The sequence below is a fragment of the Myxocyprinus asiaticus genome, chromosome 3 (genome assembly GCF_019703515.2).
Source record: "Myxocyprinus asiaticus isolate MX2 ecotype Aquarium Trade chromosome 3, UBuf_Myxa_2, whole genome shotgun sequence".
In the NCBI taxonomy this organism is placed as follows: Eukaryota; Metazoa; Chordata; class Actinopteri; order Cypriniformes; family Catostomidae; genus Myxocyprinus; species Myxocyprinus asiaticus.
In genome coordinates, this window is record NC_059346.1 from 2741739 (window position 1) to 2763254 (window position 21516).

A 21516-nucleotide genomic window follows, 5' to 3' on the forward strand; every position below is an offset into this window, starting at 1 on the left:
CACTTATGTGATCATAATGGAACAAACTGCAAGTATATCTATGAGGAATTGTTAGTAAAAATCAATTAATTAATGTTTGTATGTCTCTTTATATTTACCGTGTTCTCTCAGAACCGTTACTGGAACCGTTATGCGCGTTCACACGCAGAACACTTTTAAATCGCATCAGAACGCTGCTCACGCGACCTGCGCTCAGCTGTGAAAACTGAGCCAAAGTCTCTCTAACAAGTCAGTCCACTGCCGACTGTCGGTCATCTTTGGAACGCTCTCGGGAGGTTATTTCCTGTCATGATAGTGCAGCTCCTATCTACATGAATGGAGAAAGACCAAAATCTCCTAAACGGTTGATCAAGATAATGATCAAAAAACATATTTCAAATAAGCAGTAAAATATAACAGCATTAAAATCATTAATTTTGCTTCTTTATGTCAAATTACGCTAAAAAACACAAATTTCTCGGATTTTATAGCTAATGCGCATGCGTGTTGTTGAGTTGATTGACAGGCGATGTCTGTATCTAAAAGGTGATTGGCTCTTTTACCAGTAAGGCGGGACTTTCTTTCTACATCCGTTGACCGTTGGCTGCCGTTGGGCATTTTAATAGAAGTGGCCCATCTCTGCTAAATAATCTCTGACAGCGACCTCGAGCGGTTTAGAAAAAAAAAAAAAAGAAAAAAAAAACTTTTCTATATATATATATATATATAGAAAAAAATATGATTAAATGAAAGGAATTTACTTGTGTTTTTATTCATTCCATTATGTCCATACTTCTGTTCTTTAATTCTGTGTTCATTATGAAATTCCTGACGTGTTCTTATTGGAACTTAGACTCGCTTTAGCAATAAAGTTCTATTGGTTACAGAAAGATTGTCGCTTAGAACCAACATGGATTTTATTTATTAAAAATAACGAACGCATACGGATTTATCTTACATAAACACTTTTCTAAATTAAATTCCGCAAGAGACAGTTTATTTATTTATTTATTTATTTATTGGTGAGATTCAAAGACATATAGTTATCATAGAAAAATACCTCTGACATACATAAGATTAGTCTATTATTTCATATTAACTCTTGTGCGTCAATTTAAAAAAGTTACTCAGAGGTCCTTTGAGGAAGATAATGTCCGCGTCAAAAAAACAAAAACAAACAACAAAAAAAAAACAGCCATAATAATATTATATATTAATATTATTTTCCACTTTCAGTGAGTTACATTTTTTAAACCAACATCAGTCCTGATCATAACAACCAAATATTCATTCATTTTCAGGATTTTAACCCTTTAAATGCCAGTTTGTTTATATAATGCCACTGTTGTTTTTTTTATTAAAAAAAATAAAATTAAAAAATAAAATAAAATAATAATAATTCAAAATTAAAAAAACACAAAACAATGAATTATTTTCCATATACTAAATGCTGGGGGGGGGGGGGGGGGGGGGGATTATCACAGTCTGGGATATGTCAATGATTAGCAACAACATTGATTTTGATGCATTATTATTTTTTTGTGCAGTGTCAGATTAAAAACAACAACAACAACAACAACTCACCCTCGGGACCTTAGAGGACAAAAATGGCCGCTTCAAAAAACTGCCATAAAAATATTATATATTAATATTATTTTCCACTTTCACTGACTTAGATTTTGTAACCAACATCAGTCCTGATCATAACTACCAAATATTCATTCATTTACAGGATTTTAACCCTTTAAATGCCAGTTTGTTTACATAATGCCACTGTTATTTTTTACACACACACACACACACACACACACACACACACACACACACACACACACACACACACACACACACTCACATTTCTCAATACACACATACAAAACACATTCTGACATCCATACCAACACACACGCACCCACACACAATTTTATCTGCATCATTTATTCAGTTGGCCTGCAGTGCTCTATAATACAGCAAACAGAGAATAGGAAAAAAGCATGTATTTGCTCCATAGGCTAAACATGAGGAAAATGGCGCCATCTGGTGGAAAATATTACAAATGTAAATATTGAAGCCAGGGCTCCGTAATGAAAGCATGATATCATAGAATTCATGTTCATTCAGTTTTAATGGGTTTCAATGGGGACATTTTTGTCCTGAAGGTCCTGAGTGTAACTATTTTGTGTACACAGTGTATTATAGATGTATTATAGGAACTGAGGTTGAAATATCAAAATTCCCCCCAAAATACACACCTTTGGCAAAATTTATGCCGTTGGCATTAACACAGCCAAAATGATCGAAAAAACAAAAATGTACCGAAGGTCGCACAAGGGTTAAGATTAATTCAACTTTTATTAAACCGGCGCCTGTGACGTCATAAACCGTCGCCGGATCCGCTGCTTATGTGGCTCGCTAGTGCTAACAGCTGCATTTATACAGTTTGTTTTCGTATAATTTAATTTAAGTGCGTTTCATCAAAGTACCAGAAATGTCTTTAGAAACTGTTCCAAAGGATCTGCGTCATTTAAGAGCGTGTCTGCTGTGCTCTCTAGTCAAGGTAAACGAGTACATTTATTACAACAGATGGATTAATCACACTTAAAGTTACATCAATTATTTAAAATACTATCTAGATACAAATAAACGCTTATTCTTTGCATAACAGGACTGCACTAATGACAAGAGGTTTACACTAACAAAAAAGTACCATGGTAATGATTGTTTGGACATTTTCACTGTAAATAACATGGTAAATGAATATGGTACTCATTCAGTACCGTGCTATATGTCAGAGTACTATGACATTACCATCTGATAACATCACTGTACCTTTACAGACACATTACTTGGTGCCAGCCAAGCTAAATGAGCATTATCATATATGGTTTAATCAATTAAAACAAATGTTTGTCTTTCAAAGCATCATTCTATATTATGTTGCTAGATACAATAATCCAATTTTAATCCTTGTGCGACCCTCGGGACATTTTTGTCTTTTTCATTTTTGTTTTTTTTTTTGATCATTTTCTCTGTGTTAATGCCAACGGCATACATTTTGCCAAAGGTTTGTATTTTTTGGGGAATTTTGATTTTTCAACCTCAGTTCCTATAATACATCTATAATACACTGTGTACACAAAATAGTTACACTCAGGACAAAAAAACTGCAATATTTAATCCCAGTGTCATTAAAGCATAAAATCATTCATTCTATGGTATTATGCTTTCATTACAGAGCCCTGGCTTCAAAATGTAAATTTTTTTATATTTTTCCACCAGATGGCGCCATTTTTCTCATGTTTAGCCTATGGAGCAAATACATGCTTTTTCCCTATTTTCTGTTTGCTGTATTATAGAGCACTGCAGGCCAATTAAATAAATGATGCAGCTAAAATTGTGTTGGATGTGTGTAAAAAAACAACAACAGTGGCATTATGTAAACAGAGTGGCATTTAAAGGGTTAAAATCCTGAAAATGAATGAATATTTGGTAGTTAAAAAAATTAACTCATTGAAAGTGGATAATAATATTATTATGACAGTTTTACATAGACATTTTTGTCCTCTAAGGACCTCTGAGTAACTGTTTTTTTTATTGACGCACAAGGATTAAACTGATCATAATACTTGCGTATTAACCATAGTTTTACAGTGTTATTTGTAGACAGACCTTTGTGTTACTATAGTAAAACAATGATTAACATTTGTAAGGAAAGCTTAAAAATGAATGTCACATTGACAGCTTCTTTCATTGTCTTTATTTTCAGACTATTGATCAGTTTGAGTATGACGGATGCGACAACTGCGAGTCATATCTGCAGATGAAGGGCAACCGAGAGATGGTGTATGAATGTACAAGCTCTTCATTTGATGGGTGTGTAAAGATATTTCTTGCATTCAAAGGGATATTTTTTACACCTCAAAAGGACAATTCTACCATCATTTACTCAGCCTCATGTTGTTCTAAACTAGAGGTAGACCGATATATCGGTTTTACCAATGAATCGGTGACGATAGTTGCTTTTAGGAACAATCGGCAGAAGTCTATGTCAATAGTTGCCGATAGTTTAAAAAAAAAAAATTATTTCGTCATTTCAAAATAAGAGTCCCTGGTGTGTTTCGGGCTTGTTTATACTTAAAAGTGCCGCATTATGGACAAAATTTAAATTTTTCTGCTTATTTGTAGATTTTGGTTGAACAAAAAACTGCACCTTGGATTTGATTCATTTTGTACTCTTTGTCTAAAGAATGATTTTTGTTTTTGTTTTTTGACATTCAATAAATCGATTTTATCTGTTATCGGCCTTACCACCACCTTAATTATCGGTATCGGCAAAATCCACTATCGGTCGACCTCTATTCCAAACTATACATAAATATAGTCAATAAGTAAGAACAATTGATGACAGTGAACTATTCCTATAAAGTACACGCATATATTGATTATTATCTGATCACTCTGAGCTAATCCGTGGTGTTTTTATCTTAGTGTTATTGCTATGATGAGCCCAGAAGACAGCTGGGTGGCAAAATGGCAAAGAGTTGGTGAGTATTGTAGTGCACTTTAATCATGAGATGTTCATAGTACGTCACGGAATGCAGTCAGGTGTTGTTGCTATGCTTACCTGATTCTTTGCTTTGTTTCTCAGGTAACTTCAAGCCAGGTGTCTATGCAGTAACAGTAACGGGTCGGTTACCTCCAGGTTAGTGCTGGATTGTGATCTTACACTCAGTGCCACATAGTTGGTCTTAAGAAAGCTCTGTATAATTAGGCTGGTATAGGGTTTTGCACAATGAGTCAACCATGCTGACCCGTCCCTAGTCTTTTACTAAGTGGGCTAAGAAACCCCTTAAATTAAGAAAACCCCCAGTGACAAAACCCTTACATTTACAATTAAGGGTTTACTTAAAGGAATATTCCTGGTCCAATATAAGTTAAGCTCAGTCGACAGCATTTATGGCATAATATTGATCACCACTTAAATGTATTTTGACTCGTACCTTTTTCTTTAAAAAAAAGCAAAAATCTGGGTTACAGTGACCACGTTTACATGCACTTAAGAAAACGGTTTATGCAAAAGGCGTCGTTCTGAAAGGTCATGTGAACAAGAACACCAGATTCCTTACGCCGTTTAAGGGATTAAGAGAAAGCGGTTTAACACACCCAGGTTTCTCCTTGAGAAAGCTGCTTATGTGGTCATGTAAACACATACGCGGTGTTCTAAAAGGTTTTTGAAGAGTGTGCATGTGCGTGGAACAGACCGAATAACAAATGTCATAGGATGGAGCCCAACAACAAGTCAACAAAACATTTCTGGGTGTACAATGGGAAAAGCACATGAACTATAAACTATACCCATTTATAAGGGAAGCAACAGAGAATGAAATAGTGAAGTCTTCCTCGGATACCATGTTTGTTATTTACACAAGCGTCGTGGGGTAATTATGTTGCTGTGGAGAGCTGCTTACTGACTGAGCCGCATGTTTACGGGAGTAAAGAGTACACCGCTTACACATTGCGTGTAAACTGGAACACTGCTTTCTCACAATAATCCGCTTCTTGGTGTCCATGTAAACATAGTCAGTGAGGCACTTATAATGGAAGTGAATGGAGGTCAATCCATAAACATTAAAATGCTCACTGTTTCAAAAGTATAGCCACAAGATAAAAACAATATGTGTGTTAAAATGATTTTACTGTGATATCACTAACCTTTTCTGTGTAAAGTTATAGCCAATTTTACAACTTCGTTACCATGACGATGTAATGTCAGCAAATCCTAAAATGACTGTAAAAGCAATGATTTTAACAACATTACAGCTAAAATAATACACCAGTTTTAACAAAAGAATTAATGTAAGTGCTTTTGTAAAATTATAAGCTTCACATTTCTGCCTTTTAAGCCCTCCAAAAATTAGCCCCATTGACTTCCATTGTAAGTGTCTCACTGTAACCTCGATTTTAGTTTTTTTTAAACTCCTTAAGCTTGGATGGGCCTGTGAGAATAAAAATCAAAATATTAATAACTGCAGTCTTGACCAACACAAAATAGGTATCGTTTTAAAGCTTAGAAGCTCTACTTTACAATGTTTTAGACATTATGACCAAAACTGAACAAGTGCTTTGAAATTTGCATATGAATTAGAAGTGTTATGTTTTATAAAAAAAAAGATTGCACTGTACATTTGATTGTAATCAGTAAAAACATCACACTGATCAAATAACCATGTGTCATATGTTCCTGGAAAGCTCTCAAAGAGAATAATGCAACCAGCCTATTTGTTTCACTCACAGACAAAAATATAGTGAGTAATAGATAAGTATATGTCTTTGATATTTATGTTGTTGTTGCTTAAATGCCGCATTTTCGCTTGTAACTTCACGGAAAATAAATGGAACATAAAATATCACATACCATTACTTAGAGGAGGTGATTATCTTTCAACCGAGCCCACACATAAGATAATCAGATGTATACATCATTAGATAATCCACATGAAGCACAATGTTACATATGACCACCAGGAGATGGCGCCAAATACATGACACAGACTCAATGATGACTCAAATGACACAGAATGAAACTCATTCTGTGAAATCTCATTACTAAAATCATGTCTGCATGCTATGCAAACCTTTAGTCATTGTTGTGTTTGCATGTGTAATTAGTTCTTATGGACAATTATTATGTTTTATTTGTTTGGAGACATTTTTGGACGTTATGATAAATACTTTTTGTAATGCTATATTTTTTTTATTGCACAATATTTTTCTCAGATACAGTTGACATGATTGGAAACAAAACAAAAGCGCCACCTTATTTACACCCAGAGATAATGTCAAATCAGAAAAATAAGAAAAAAAAAGTAAATTTTTGGCTCAATTTTGTTTGATTTTTTTTATTTTTTTTTTTTTCTACAGTTTCTTTGGCTGAGAGTCTCAGAATGTATCATAATTTATATCATTACACATTTGAAAAGTGTTCTTTACAATGATACCAAATACTTGAGCCTCCTCGTTTTTTTTTGTTTTTTTTTAAGACTTTAATTTTGGGTATGCCACTGAAACAGGAAATCTTTAAAAACACCCTCAGAGCTTAAAGAGTAAAAGAAAAGGAGGGGCAAATAAATTGTTTTTGGTGGGATAATCAACCTAATGCCACTAATGGAACAAATGCTGTTGATTAAGCTTAACTTGTACTGAACCTGGAATATTCCTTTTAATTTCAGGGGTTTCTTGCAACTGGCAGAATTCAAACTGGATAAATAACCCTTGACTAAGATGAAGTAATATTTTTTTTCTGTTTCTTATCAGGTGTCGTGCGAGAGCTGAAAAGCAGAGGTGTCATCTACCGGTCCAGAGACACAGCTGTTAAAACATGAGCACAGTTTATGGTCACATGTTTGTAAAGAGGTTGATATTGCTACAGTTTGCTGCTCCACATCGGACATCACTGGCTTTCTTTGTGATTCCTGTTCTGTTATTGCTTTTTTTTATATTTTTCACTTCTTGCATTATGACTTGGTAATGGATATTTGGAACGGGCATTTGAAGGAGAAATGCTTGTTTTGATTATTCCATGCAACAGTGTTTAAATGTGAATAAATGTTTATAATCAACATTTTGTTTTCCAACAGTCTTCGTAATCACTTTTCAGATCATTTTTAAAAATACACCACGAGAGGGCGCAATCACACTACATAGAAACACAATTAAGTTTAATTTGGCTTTAAACGGTAGGCTTGTATTCACCATTATTGGTGCTTGTATATGCCAATGTTTGATCATAAGAGTGCAAGATATCTTGGACTTATTTATGCATTGTTGTAGAATTTTTAAATAAAAATAAAAATTTGTGCATGCATGTTGCTAGGAAATGTTGTCATGCAATGATGACAAAACCCTGTGATGCAGTTACACATACAATAATCACACTGAGAACCCTGGATCTGGAAAACTGGCTGAATATGAGCAAGCCAGACACATCTTCATCTCTGTCCCATTTCAGAAAGAAAAGCCAACATTAGTGTGTGACACATAAATGTACTTGAATGATTATTCTTAGTCATTTCTATCATGGCAGCAGGAATATTGTCCCCAGAAGGATGGTTTGAGAAAGTGTTTGATTAGTTAGACTTTTGGTCTAACAAAGAAACTTCTATTTATAGAGACACCAGCAGCTTAAAGGTGCTGTAAGCTATTTTATCCGTTCTAGAATTTCCACTAACTGATCCGTTGGATTAGCCAAGCCCCTCCAAACCCCGCACCCAAAGATACCAAAAGAGCTTAACTGAGACCGGAGCAGAAACTGTTGTCAAACCCAACAGCGGCAAAATAGCACCCTCAACTGACAACTGTTATGAGCAACATGGCATAAAAATGGCATTAAGCCTCAATAATTCACTGCAACTACAACACTGTGAGAACGCGCAAAATGATTGACAGGCAGAAAGCGTCAAATATATGGCCTGCAGACACATTTTTATTTGCTGTTTACAGTCTACAGCAGTCACAAAAACGCTCTTTCAGAGAGTAGGTCATTTTTGCATACCTTTCCATGAAAAAATTGCTAATAGCACCTTTAAAAGGCACATTAAGTCAACAAAACTGCAAACACGACTGGAAGAAAATGGTGGTTTTGTAGAATTTAAAGAGGCAGATACACTGAAATATAAAGGATTTGCAAAAGTTTTTGAAGCACGTTAGGTTCAACAAAGAACCCTTGTTTTATCAAGAACAATGTTGACTGTATAGATGTTCTTGATGGTGCATTATGGTACATCTACAGATCATTGAATTGGTTTCTTATGTGCATGGATCCCTTTACAGTACCAGTACATACAGTACAGTGGCCCCATAAAAGTACAACACTTAAATCCCACGTCAGATTGTCTGAATGCCATTATATTAGAAACAAAACAAAAAAACTAAGTGGCAATGATTTGAAAGATGGCACTAGCACTTGTCACAAAAAGATGTTTGTTAGATTTGAATTGATAAACCAATAGATCTAACACTCAAATTTAATACAAAAAAGACTTTGGACACTTTTGTTACATATTAGTAGAACATGCCCATAGTAAAAGGGATAGTTCACCCAAACTGCACAGTTTTAAGCAAGTAGTAAGCTAATGTTCCTTTGCGAATATAACCTTGATGTTTGATGTGAACAGGAACTGTTTGGGGTTGATGCTCTCACACACCATCACAGCTAGTCAAAGATTTCCATCATTTATCACAATGACTGATCGAGGACAGTATGAACTTAAACACAGCACTGATTCAGAATTGACATTCCTTTTCTGTATTGCCTAGTTAAATAACCTCTTGATTAACGATGTCATTCCCATTGAGCTGAGCCAATCAGAGAGAGATCGACATGTCTTGCAACATTATCAGATTGTGTTCATGTGTTTGGGACACTGCAGGTGTGAGGGTGAATGTGACAAAAATAAGAAACCATAGAGACTACAGGGACAAAACAAGGACACCACTTTTTAGTGAATGGGTTTGGCTATTTAACTAACGTCAATTTAAACTGCAGGTGCATTAATATCAACCATAGGTTCGCTGTTCATTCAGGGCGTTTTGTCACTTAAATACGGGACAATAGGCTTCATTTCGGCCAAACATGGGACGTCTCAGCTAATACAGCTGGCAACCCTAGGATACAGCCATGCGGATTCTTTAGACAAATATATTTAGTCGAATTTGACATAGCTTTTTTAAAATTAAATGTTCAACATGCATATATGGGTGTAGTGTTGGGGTGTCCACATTTTGGCTGTGTAGTTTATTTTGTGGACAAAATGGCCTCTCCAATCTCACTGGTCTGTCCAATAGGCTACATTTTGGTCTATCACCAGCCAGATCTTATGAAAATCACATGACTGTGGTGACAGTTTGGCAAAATGATATTACGTGGTTATTAACACGTGTCACAGCATTTCGGAGGTGAAATGTCCACTGTGTGTTCTCCAAAACAGACGAGCTTTTTAAGGTTAATGCTCTATCAAGTTTTAAATCAACAAGTCAACCTCCCTACCCTAAACCTTCAACCTAAACCTAACCAATAGTGTCCTAAAAGCAAATTGCAATTGGTGAAGCAACCACGTCGTTTTGTGGTGCTTTTACGGCACATTTTACGGCACGTGCGATCCAGCGCACTTACAGAGAAGTCTTTCTTCGTTCAGGAGTCAAAAGAAGTTCAAAACAACAACATACTTTTAGCGAACATTCAGACACCAGCCACGCTGCTGGGGGAGGCGTTTAGAGGTACATTTAAATATCAGGAGTAAATGTAAAACACAATAGCTAATGTGACATTAAAATGTGTTATCGATGACTTTATGCCTCATTCTATGAGTAGAACTCACACTAGATCAGTAAAAGAAGCAGTTTTAACCACTTGATGATGATGTAAGTAATATATATGCAGTCGATATTGTGTATTTTGTCATGTTTACATTCTGCATTCTTATTTATTTATTTATTTTTATTTTCTCCCCTTTTTCTCCCCAATTTGGAATGCCCAGTTCCCAATGCGCTCTAAGTCCTCCTGGTCGCCTGAATCCCGGTGGCGGAGGACGAATATCAGTTGCCTCCACGTCTGAGACTGTCAATCCGCGCATCTCATCACGTGGCTTGTTGAGCCCACTGACAGCAAGAACCACATTATAGCCACCACGAGGAGGTTACCCCATGTGACTCTACCCTCCCTAGCAACCGGGCCAATTTGGTTGCTTAGGAGACCTGGCAGGAGTCACTCAGCACGCCCTGGATTCGAACTCACGACTCCAGGGTTGATAGTCAGCGTCAATACTTGCTGAGATACCCAGGCCCCACAAGAAACCCACACGCAGCCATAATATACGCTGATTACACTCTGTTATTGTAATTTATGATGGCACTGATACTACTGCAAAGATGGGTGTATAAATGAGTGTTAATGGGCAGAATACAGACAAAAGAATGATGATGATTGGCATATCTTACTATGGGTAGATGTGTGAATGGCTTTTGCTGCAGATGACACATGAGTGAATGAGCAATTTAGAGTGTTTGAGTAGATTTGATTCCTTTTGTAGACTAATGAAACAAAGCTAAAATTGCACACAGATGTAGGTAAATGTGCACCAGCTCGCTAAACTCTGCACACCAGTGTGTTCATGTTGACTGATCTTAACTGACTGAACGGGAATTAGCTGTCGGCCTCAAAGTAGGTGGAGCTCCAGGACACACCTACCAATGACGTGGACCAATGGCAGTAAGAAGGTGTTTAGCAGCCGGTAATAAGTTTTCCTAAAAGTTCACCCAGGCGAGCTGTTCCGAACCACCGAAACGATCTCAAAAACACCTTCTATTTGGCCTTCTTCTCGTTTGTCTCAGGCCGCGTACACGCTGCAGATAAATTCGGTTGTCAGTTCACATTTTAGTGCTTAATCCTGTTCTGTACACATGCAGTTCGATAAAATACGGGAGTGACAACTGCATTTTTACAACCAAATTAACCCAGGTAGTGACAGCCGCATTTTAAAAAATTCGACGTAGTGTGTACAGAACCGAACTGAACAGCTAGTTGTTAATGCCGCATGTGAGATGTGTCCGTCTTTTCCTGGTGCAAGTTACACAAACAGAGGTTTGTGGCTTCATTCATTCATATATTCCAGTCTGTCTCTCTGATCATTAGTTTCTTTCATCAGCCCTGTGGTCTCGGGGTAACCTGTACATGACAGTCCAGAACGTGGGCACTGTTAAACAACGCCGATTCTGTCAATGGCAGCTAATGAAACATTGTCGGATGGTAGTATATATCTGTGGTGGATAATCTCTTTTCTCAAAAAAAGCTAATACAAAACAGGTTAAACTGGTGGCATTCATGTTTCACTGGTGCAAGATAAGTATGGTTTTCACTTGTCAATCATTTGAATTGCAGGAGTCAGTCCTGTACCATACACATGGATTGAGAATTTAGGTGATTCACTCCCGCTTTTAAATGATATTGCCATTCCCGAAACTCTGTAGGCCTCAGAGGTCTTAAGTGTTTCTGAACTGATAATTTGCCATTTACTCGTGGTTTATTTGAAAGTGAATAAATGTATTTGTCTTTGTAGCGACTCTAGAGTTCATTTCACCAGGAAACTGACGTGATACGGGCAAAATTCATTTAGCAAAAATGCAGGTATAGTAACATGATTCTATCAGACCAGTATCACTATTACAAACAAACTCAAAAGGAAAGCATCCAGATGCATTAAGATAATGAAAACTGGATGTTAATATGTGCTTAATTGTCATGAATGGTCCTAAAAGTTTAAACATTGGGGTCAAAAAAGACATGTTCTTGACTCATTCTTAGAATTATGTTTATGGCGTAAATTCGAACAACAAACCGCCCTATGTGGGTATTTTATAAAATTTTTGAACCCACCTCAAACCTCAAAAAGCTGATCTTGCTTCAGTGTGCTACATTGCACTTAATCAACTATCAAAAACGAAGAAGAGAAGTTACTAATATTGCATAAAGGAAAGTCTGGAGAGAAAGTACAATGTGCTTTTAACATACACACACACACACACACTTGTTTTTATATAATTGTGGGGACTCTCCATAGACTTCCATGCATTTTATGGATTTTATACAGACCTAACAATAATTTCTGTCCCCTAACCCTGCCCCTAAACCTAACCCTCACAGAAACCTTTTTGCATTTTATGTTTAATAAGCCATTTTCCTCATGTGGACTGCTGGCTGGGCCCCACAAGGTAGGCGATCTCAGATTTTACTTTGGTCCCCACAATGTAGTATAAACATAGCACACACACAAACACACACACACACACACACACACACACACACACACACACACACACACACACACACACACACTAGTTCTCTGCTTGAATGACTGAATAATCAAATATTATAAATAAATAATTAAATTGTGTCTCTTGCACAATTTAAAAGGCTTCAAAGGTGCACTCAGTAATATTTTACATACCTTGTGCGACCTACGGGACATTTTTTTCTGTTTCATTTTTTGTCTTTTTCGATCATTTTGGCTGTGTTAATGCCAATGGCATAAGATTTGCCAAAGGCGTGTATTTGGGGGAATTTTGATTTTTCAACCTCAGGTCCTATAATACATCTATAATACACTGTGTACACAAAATAGTTACACTCAGGACCTTCAGGACAAAAATGTCCCATTGAAACCCATTAAAACTGCCATATTTGATCCCAGTGTCATTAAAGCATAAAATCATGAATTCTATGATATTATGCTTTCATTCCGGAGCCCTGGCTTCAATATTTACATTTGTAATATTTTCCACCAGATGGCGCCATTTTTCTCATGTTTAGCCTATGGAGCAAATACATGCTTTTTCCCTATTTTCTGTTTGCTGTATTACAGAGCACTGCAGGCCAACTGAATAAATGATGCAGATAAAATTGTGTGGGTATGTTGGTATGGATGTCAGAGTGTGTTCTGTATGTGTGTATTGAGAAATGAGTGTGTGTGTGTGTAAAAACAACAGTGGCATTATGTAAACAAACTGGCATTTAAAGGGTTAAAATCCTGAAAATGAATGTATATTTGGTAGTTATGATCAGGACTGATGTTGGTTAAAAAAATTAACTAACTGAAAGTGGAAAATAATATTAATACAGTATATAATATTATTATGGCAGTTTTTTGACATTTTTTGTCCTAAGGACATATTTTTTTTTATTGACACACAAGGAATAATAAGTGAATTGAAATTTTGAAACACATGAATAAAATCACGAGCACTCAAATGAGATGAAGACTCCAGTCATATCAGTAACCTTATAAAAGCTGTTTTATTCTACATGGAGAGGGTCCCCTCATGGAGGCTGCCATGTTGGGATCACATGACCAGCTGAATACTACTTGCTTAATCTCAGCAACCGCCCTGTTATTGGACACTTTCACTCACTGATTAAAGTAATCATGACTGACTGTGAAGAGTGAATTACTACAATGGCGTCGATAACTTAAAACCATTGCGTTTGAATGAAGCTGCATCCAGGCCACTAGGTGTCAGTGTCAGTCAAAAACGACATAAACAAAAACACACTGAGTGCACCTTTAAAGTCCTTGGTGCTTCATTTTTGATTCTTCAGATCAGGATTTTGGTTTCTAGGTTCTTTAAAGCCACAGTATAAAGATGGTTTTCTGAAAAACCAGAGAATATTAAGTTCTTTGTGGAACTTTATGCCATCATATTGTAAAAGTCTTTTTGGTTTTGGAATCTGGAATCTTGGATCAAGTTTTAAAAGCTTGTTTAGGCTGTTGGCCACATTTGGGCACGAAAGCAGGTGATCTTTGTCTTCCACCTCCATTTTAAGTTCTGTTGGGTTTAACCACAGATACATAACAGCTCACTATGTAGGCTGTAAATGTGCACTTCAAAGTGTTTCAATTTTGCACCAAGGTTTACACCTTAACACACTGTGCAAAAACACACCCACTCAGTAAAAATTCAGCGCCAGTTTACATAAAAAAAAAAACAATAACTCAGCACAGTCAATAACTGCTTCTAAAACTATCCCAGTGCTACATTTCTAGAACTAAAATTATCAATCAAAATATCATGCCATATTATGATGTCACAATAGCTAAGCTTCACCCAAAATGAAAATACTATCATCCTTTATTCACACCAATGTTGTTCCAAACTCACTGCATGTAAAAATATCTTATAGTAGCACTATTCCCTGTACAGCACATGCAAAGGTGTCTGCTTTTATTATGTTTTATTTGTAATAAATAATAATTGCACATCAATTCTTGTTGCTGCCATTCAAAAGTGAACTGAAACTAGATCAAATTCAAAAAAATATTAAAAAAAATAAAGTTACATTTTAAGCATGATTGATAATCAAATGAATATGAATTGAAGCTCAGATCCGCAGCAACGTCCTGTTTCAAAATCAACCACCAAGCCTTATTTCCCTGATCACACTTAGTTTGACCTAATTAAGCGCACTCGAGACACTTTTTAACTTATAATATAAAATTACGCCTGAAGCTAAGCCAGCTAAGTATAAAGGTTTGTATACGAAGGAAATATTTATTATACCCTAACCCTCCGCCTAACCCTTACGCAAACCTGTTAATAGCTGTAGATTAAAACATGATTTGTCCAATTTATGAACCTTATTATCTAACTAGGACTGCTACAAATGTCAGTTTGGGTTAGGGTTTCACTAACCTAGTGAGGACGTTTTAAAAATGTGGCCCTCATGAGAGTCAAATTACCAAATGAAATTAAAAAGAAGGATCAGAATTATCATTTAGTTTATCTCTGGTAAAACGTTTTTCATGCACAGATGCAACAACAAGCCTGTTTTAACTCAAAATGACATTGTGCATGTGTAAGCTCATGAGCTGCTTCCTTTGGAGGGGACGATTACTTCTCTATTGACACTATTATATCACAGCCCACATGTTTGCTAGAGCAGTTGTGATTGGCCAGTTCCTTTTATGTCTATATTTGGAAACATGTGCACCAATGAGTGTGGATAATTAACTTAAACCTGATTTTTACATTTGCTGAAGAACATGCAGATTTGTACAAATGATTTTAGACTAAAGAGTAAAACATTAGATTAGCTTTTCTTTTTGTGAAATCCTTTAAGAACAGGACGAGTTGTGTACCCAAGTTTAATGATCAGAGTTTGGGGTTTGTTCAAATCTCTAACCCTCATAACGAGCACTAGTAATAGCGATGCTTGACTTAAAACTCAATACTTTGTTCTATCTCTCTCTCACAGACACAGACAGCTCTGGGTCATATTTAAAAATGGAGCAAGTAACAAAAGATGTCGCCATCATTTACAAAATACTGGTCAGCTGTCGTAAAAGGATGGGCGAGACAAAGAGAAAGAGGGAGGGGAAGTTGTTGCCAAACCAGATAAGGTCTATCAGTTTGGACAGAGTGGCCTCGCTATGAGCCAATCAGCTTTCAGCACCAGCACACGTCACTTCCTGCTCAGACAGCTGTTACACATGATTATATTTGTACAGAGTCACACATACACATGCGTAAACAAGAGATTTGCCAATATAATGACATTCAGACATTTTTCAGTGTGTCCAAATGTATGTTTTGGGCCACTGTTTGCATTCAAACACCTAAAAAACAGGATTCATCATATTCTGCCTTCCACGGACACGCATAATCTGCAGGGATTCTCACGCATCCTGGAAAACATGGAAAACCTGAAATTTTGCAATGCAGTTTTTCAGTTATGGAAAAGTCATGGAAAATTAGAAAAATAACGAAATTGTCCTGGAAATTATTTTAGTATAATAAAACTGTTACAACAACAAGGTTTTTGTTACATGTACAAAAAAACATGGCAATAATCGGGACTCGGGATGGGTGTCAAATCCAAAAATGCATATTGTTTTGTCACTGCCGGCAGCTGACTGTCATGAACGAAGCCCTATCATGCTCATCTGCTGCCACCTCTATTTTGCTCCGACAAAATAGTTTAAGTATTGATATCGTGAAAATATTTTTATTTTTTTAATTAATTCCAACACTGCTGTTGTTTTAACTACAAAAACGTTTAAGTTGTAAACTTTAGTCAATGGAGACCGTCGGACCGCTGATGTTTTTGAAAATAAATTCACACTTCAAGGTGTTAGTGTGGTGATGCAGCCTTTATTGCTTACCTTACAATGTAACGATTACCTTATGATTCAACAATCATATCACCTCTGGAGTCGCGAGTTGGAATCCAGGGAGTGCTCAGTGACTCCAGCCAGGTCTCCTAAGCAACCAAATTGGCCCGGTTGCTAGGGAGGGTAGAGTCACATGGGGTAACCTCCTTGTGATCGCTATAATGTGGTTCTCGCTCTCGGTTGGGCGCGTGGTGAGTTGTGCGAGGATGCCGCAGAGAACAGTGTGAAGCCTCCACGTGCACTATGTTTCCACGGTAACGCGCTCAACAAGCCACGTGATAAAATGCATGGATTAATGGTCTCAGACGCGGAGGCAACTGAGATTCGTCCTCTGCCACCCGGATTGAGGCGAGTCACTACGCCACCATGAGGACTTAGAGCACATTGGGAATTGAGCATTCCAAATTGGGGAGACAATAAAAAATAAAAATAAATAAATAAATAATAATAATAATTCAATGATCAGAGTCCGCTTGTACTGCGGTTACCACATGTAGGGCCCTATGATTTCCACGATGTGGAAAACACAGACGGAAACACAGAATCCACTCATAAAAATGGCGGAATTTGGGATGAAAATGAATGTTTGAATGCAAGATTAATTTAATTAAAATGGCAATATGTCCTAGTGTGATTATTAAACCACAAAAGGCTGTGATTTAATTAAATAAATATAAAATCTGCATGTGCTGCATGCTTCAAAATGACTGTGAAGCCAGCCACTCATCCACTGAAAACACCTCATCATGATCATCACGCACGCTCTTTGTGTGTGTCTGTGTGTGTGTGTGTGTGTGTGTGTGTGTGTGTGTGTAGTGCAGAGCGCTCTAAAGTGTGCAGCACATACAGACTATATTGACCTGTTTCAGTGACGTCACGTTTTCCCCACAGCTGCCATATTTGTGACCATCAGCGGGAGGAAACAATGGCAGTGAACGGAAAAACACCCGTAAAACGATATCAAGGAAAACCTCAAAAAACACTTTTGATCCATGCCAAGTCCCAGGAAAGGGGTATAAAGGTCTGAGGTCGGGACAAATATTGGCAAATTTGACATTCGTTGATATTTAAATATATTTTATCCACGATTTACCTCCGTACACCGGCGACTCTGATGTGTGACCGGCGAGTGCACACGTCTATCGTTACATCACCGTAAACATCTCTCATTCAGAAGTTACACAGGTTTGTGTTGTTTTCTGCTCTGATTTGGTCAAAATATAAATACAAGTTTAGCAAAGTTTAGCTTTTATGATTACAATACTCTGCTATTGACCTTCACCATGATGAAATGGCAAAGTCCCATCAAAAACTGTTGCACCTGATAGTTTGACTGTGATGCCTGAACAGCTGTTGACATCCTCTCATTAGCGTGATGCGCGAAGGAAAAATAAATGCAGAACAGCATACAGAAATAAATGTAGGATTAAAGAAATATAGAATAAAAATCAACTTTCAATTTTGCATTTACCCAACCATTTATTTTATGTTTTATAGCCTATTGTATTATTTTTGCATTCATTGGTGCATTTATTTATTTATTTGTATAACTCCTCGCACATTTATTTATTTATGCATGAATATGCAGATTTATTTATTTATTTGCATAACTCCTCGCACATTTATTTATTTATTTATGCATGAATATGCAGATTTATTTATTTATGCATTTATATATTTATAGAATAGTTTGGAGAAGCTAGATCCTTTGCTAAACGTTTATTTATTGATTGATCGTGAAAATTCGGTATCCACCTTATTTATGTCATCGTCAAGCGAATCACTTTTACAATGATTAGCCAGTGGTGTCGTAAAGTCCGCCTACTGATGTTTGATTGACATCCTCTCATTAGCACGTTGCATGAAGGAAAAATAAATATACGGAGCTATGCAAAAATAAACAAATGATTAAAGAAATATAGAATTAAAAATCAAGTTTCAATTTTACATTTCCGTTTTATTTTGCATTAATGGGTGCATTTAATTATTTATATATTAATTTATGCATAAATATATGGATTTATATGTATATATATATATATACACTATATTGCCAAAAGTATTCGCTCACCCATCCAAATAATTGAATTCAGGTGTTCCAATCACTTCCATGGCCACAGGTGTATAAAATGAAGCACCTAGGCATGCAGACTGCTTCTACAAACATTTGTGAAAGAATGGGCCGCTCTCAGGAGCTCAGTGAATTCCAGCATGGTACTGTGATAGGATGCCACCTGTGCAACAAGTCCAGTCGTGAAATTTCCTCGCTACTAAATATTCCACAGTCAACTGTCAGTGGTATTATAACAAAGTGGAAACGATTGGGAATGACAGCAACTCGTAAAATGACAGAGCGGGGTCAGCGGATGCTGAGGCGCATAGTGCGCAGAGGTCGCCAACTTTCTGCAGAGTCAATCGCTACAGACTTCCAAAGTTCATGTGGCCTTCAGATTAGCTCAAGAACAGTGCGTAGAGAGCTTCATGGAATGGGTTTCCATGGCCGAGCAGCTGCATCCAAGCCATACATCACCAAGTGCAATGCAAAGCGTCGGATGCAGTGGTGTAAAGCACGCCGCCACTGGACTCTAGAGCAGTGGAGACGCGTTCTCTGGAGTGACGAATCATGCTTCTCCATCTGGCAATCTGATGGACGAGTCTGGGTTTGGCGGTTGCCAGGAGAACGGTACTTGTCTGACTGCATTGTGCCAACTGTGAAGTTTGGTGGAGGGGGGACTATGGTGTGGGGTTGTTTTTCAGGAGCTGGGCTTGGCCCCTTAGTTCCAGTGAAAGGAACTCTGAATGCTTCAGCATACCAAGAGATTTTGGACAATTCCATGCTCCCAACTTTGTGGGAACGGTTTGGGGATGGCCCCTTCCTGTTCCAACACGACTGCGCACCAGTGCACAAAGCAAGGTCCATAAAGACATGGATGAGCGAGTTTGGTGTGGAAGAACTTGACTGGCCTGCACAGAGTCCTGACCTCAACCCGATAGAGCACCTTTGGGATGAATTCGAGCGAAGACTGCGAGCCAGGCCTTCTCGTCCAACATCAGTGTCTGACCTCACAAATGCGCTTCTGGAAGAATGGTCAAAAATTCCCATAAACACACTCCTAAACCTTGTGGAAAGCCTTCCCAGAAGAGTTGAAGCTGTTATAGCTGCAAAGGGTGGGCCGACGTCATATTAAACCCTATGGATTAAGAATGGGATGTCACTTAAGTTCATATGCATCTAAAGGCAGATGAGCGAATACTTTTGGCAATATAGTGTGTGTATATATATACATACACACACAGTAAATATACTGTTTTATATCATTTTATCGGTTTCGTCTTCCATGATTAAAAGACCTGAGGTTTGTATTTAAGGGTTAACTACGTAGTTGTGTTACAGTGGCGGCAACAAACAATGGATTTGGAGTTACCTTCAAATATCAGTGGCATTACATTTTTTTTTGCTACTTTTCAGGAGAGTCACTATATATTCCCTTCAAACTGTTGCTCCGCCATGACAGCAGTTGACTTGAAAAAAGAAAAACTCATCGTAGAAACAGAGCGCTCACACTAATAACCGCTATAGCGCCACATGTGGCAACTTTGAGAATGCAGTGCATATTTGTGTTGCATTATGAATTGCGCTTGGACAGATTTTGGAATGTATCTACGCCTGAAATCGAGCTTGCAGTGTCTCTGCGTTCACATACTTGCGTAGAATTTTTTCGGCCTTATAGGTTGTGGAATCAGATTAACTGGCGGAAATGTATGTGTGCTGACTGTTTTTTGATACCTCGATAAAGGCAAGCCGTTTAAGGGATTTACATGACCACACATGTTGTTGGCATAATAAGCATAATCGGAGTAAGATGTGCATGTAAACAGACTTAATGTTACAATCTTACTGAACATACACTTTAAAGAAACAATATGCATTTTATTTGAGAGTTTATTTTAGAGATATTATACACTTAAATATTTTTTTAATAATATCTGGTGGTTCTCATTTGATTTTTTTCCTCCACTTTTTTCCAGCACAAAGGCGCTCAAACTAGTGGGTGACGGTGGCCAAATGTGTCATAGTGAAACTAAATAAGATGAGAGGCAGCTTTACAGATCACATATCTGTCTCACCACACCTTTTTCCACTCGGCTTTTTATAATTGTTCAAAAACCATGAGCCTCTGACCTCAAACACACACACATAAACACACATTGAAAAATCCCCAGCTATTAACACCATCGTGTCGCTATGTGAGCTTGTGATGGTTCCAAACAGATTCTGAAAGGCGGTTCTGACAGTGTGGGGGGAATTGAAACCGGCGGGTGTTCCCTGTATGAAAATAAATGCTCAAGCCTTTAAACAGAAGGAGCATTAAATAAGACACACATTTATAGATTATTTGCTGTTCTTCAGACTTAAAGAACAAAGAATGCTGTAACTTAACAGGAACTATAGGGACGAGTTCCAAAATTAAAGCACCACAGCATAAAGATTTAAGGCATCATTTCATGTCTGTAGCACAAAAAGTTACACACTGAATGTTTAATAATTAGGGTGTAACTTGCTTTAGCAAACGCTGCTAATGAGCCGTTTATATGCACAACAAATATGCAGATAAAAATCAGCTTATTAAAAAAATGTGACGTGTGTTTACATGAGATTTTAAAACCAGGATATTCTCAGCTTCTGACGTCAAAATGTAAACAGAATGCCCTTTCAATATTTAATCACGTGCATATCTAAAATTCAGTTTTCACTAGTTAAAATGCTAACTCTTGATATCAGCAATGGAATTAGAACTAGTGGAAATGCAACTTTTGC

General features: G+C 37.1%; 1 protein-coding gene across 1 annotated transcript; it reads left to right on the forward strand.

The window, feature by feature from the left end:
- The first annotated feature begins 2353 nt into the window (after positions 1–2353).
- Positions 2354–7600, forward strand: supt4h1 (SPT4 homolog, DSIF elongation factor subunit). The gene is made up of 5 exons (XM_051668330.1): positions 2354–2536; positions 3746–3852; positions 4468–4523; positions 4628–4681; positions 7294–7600. The coding sequence occupies exons 1-5, from the start codon at positions 2468–2470 to the stop codon at positions 7359–7361; spliced, it is 354 nt and encodes a 117-aa protein (XP_051524290.1). The 5' UTR covers positions 2354–2467; the 3' UTR covers positions 7362–7600.
- Positions 7601–21516: the final 13916 nt, after the last annotated feature.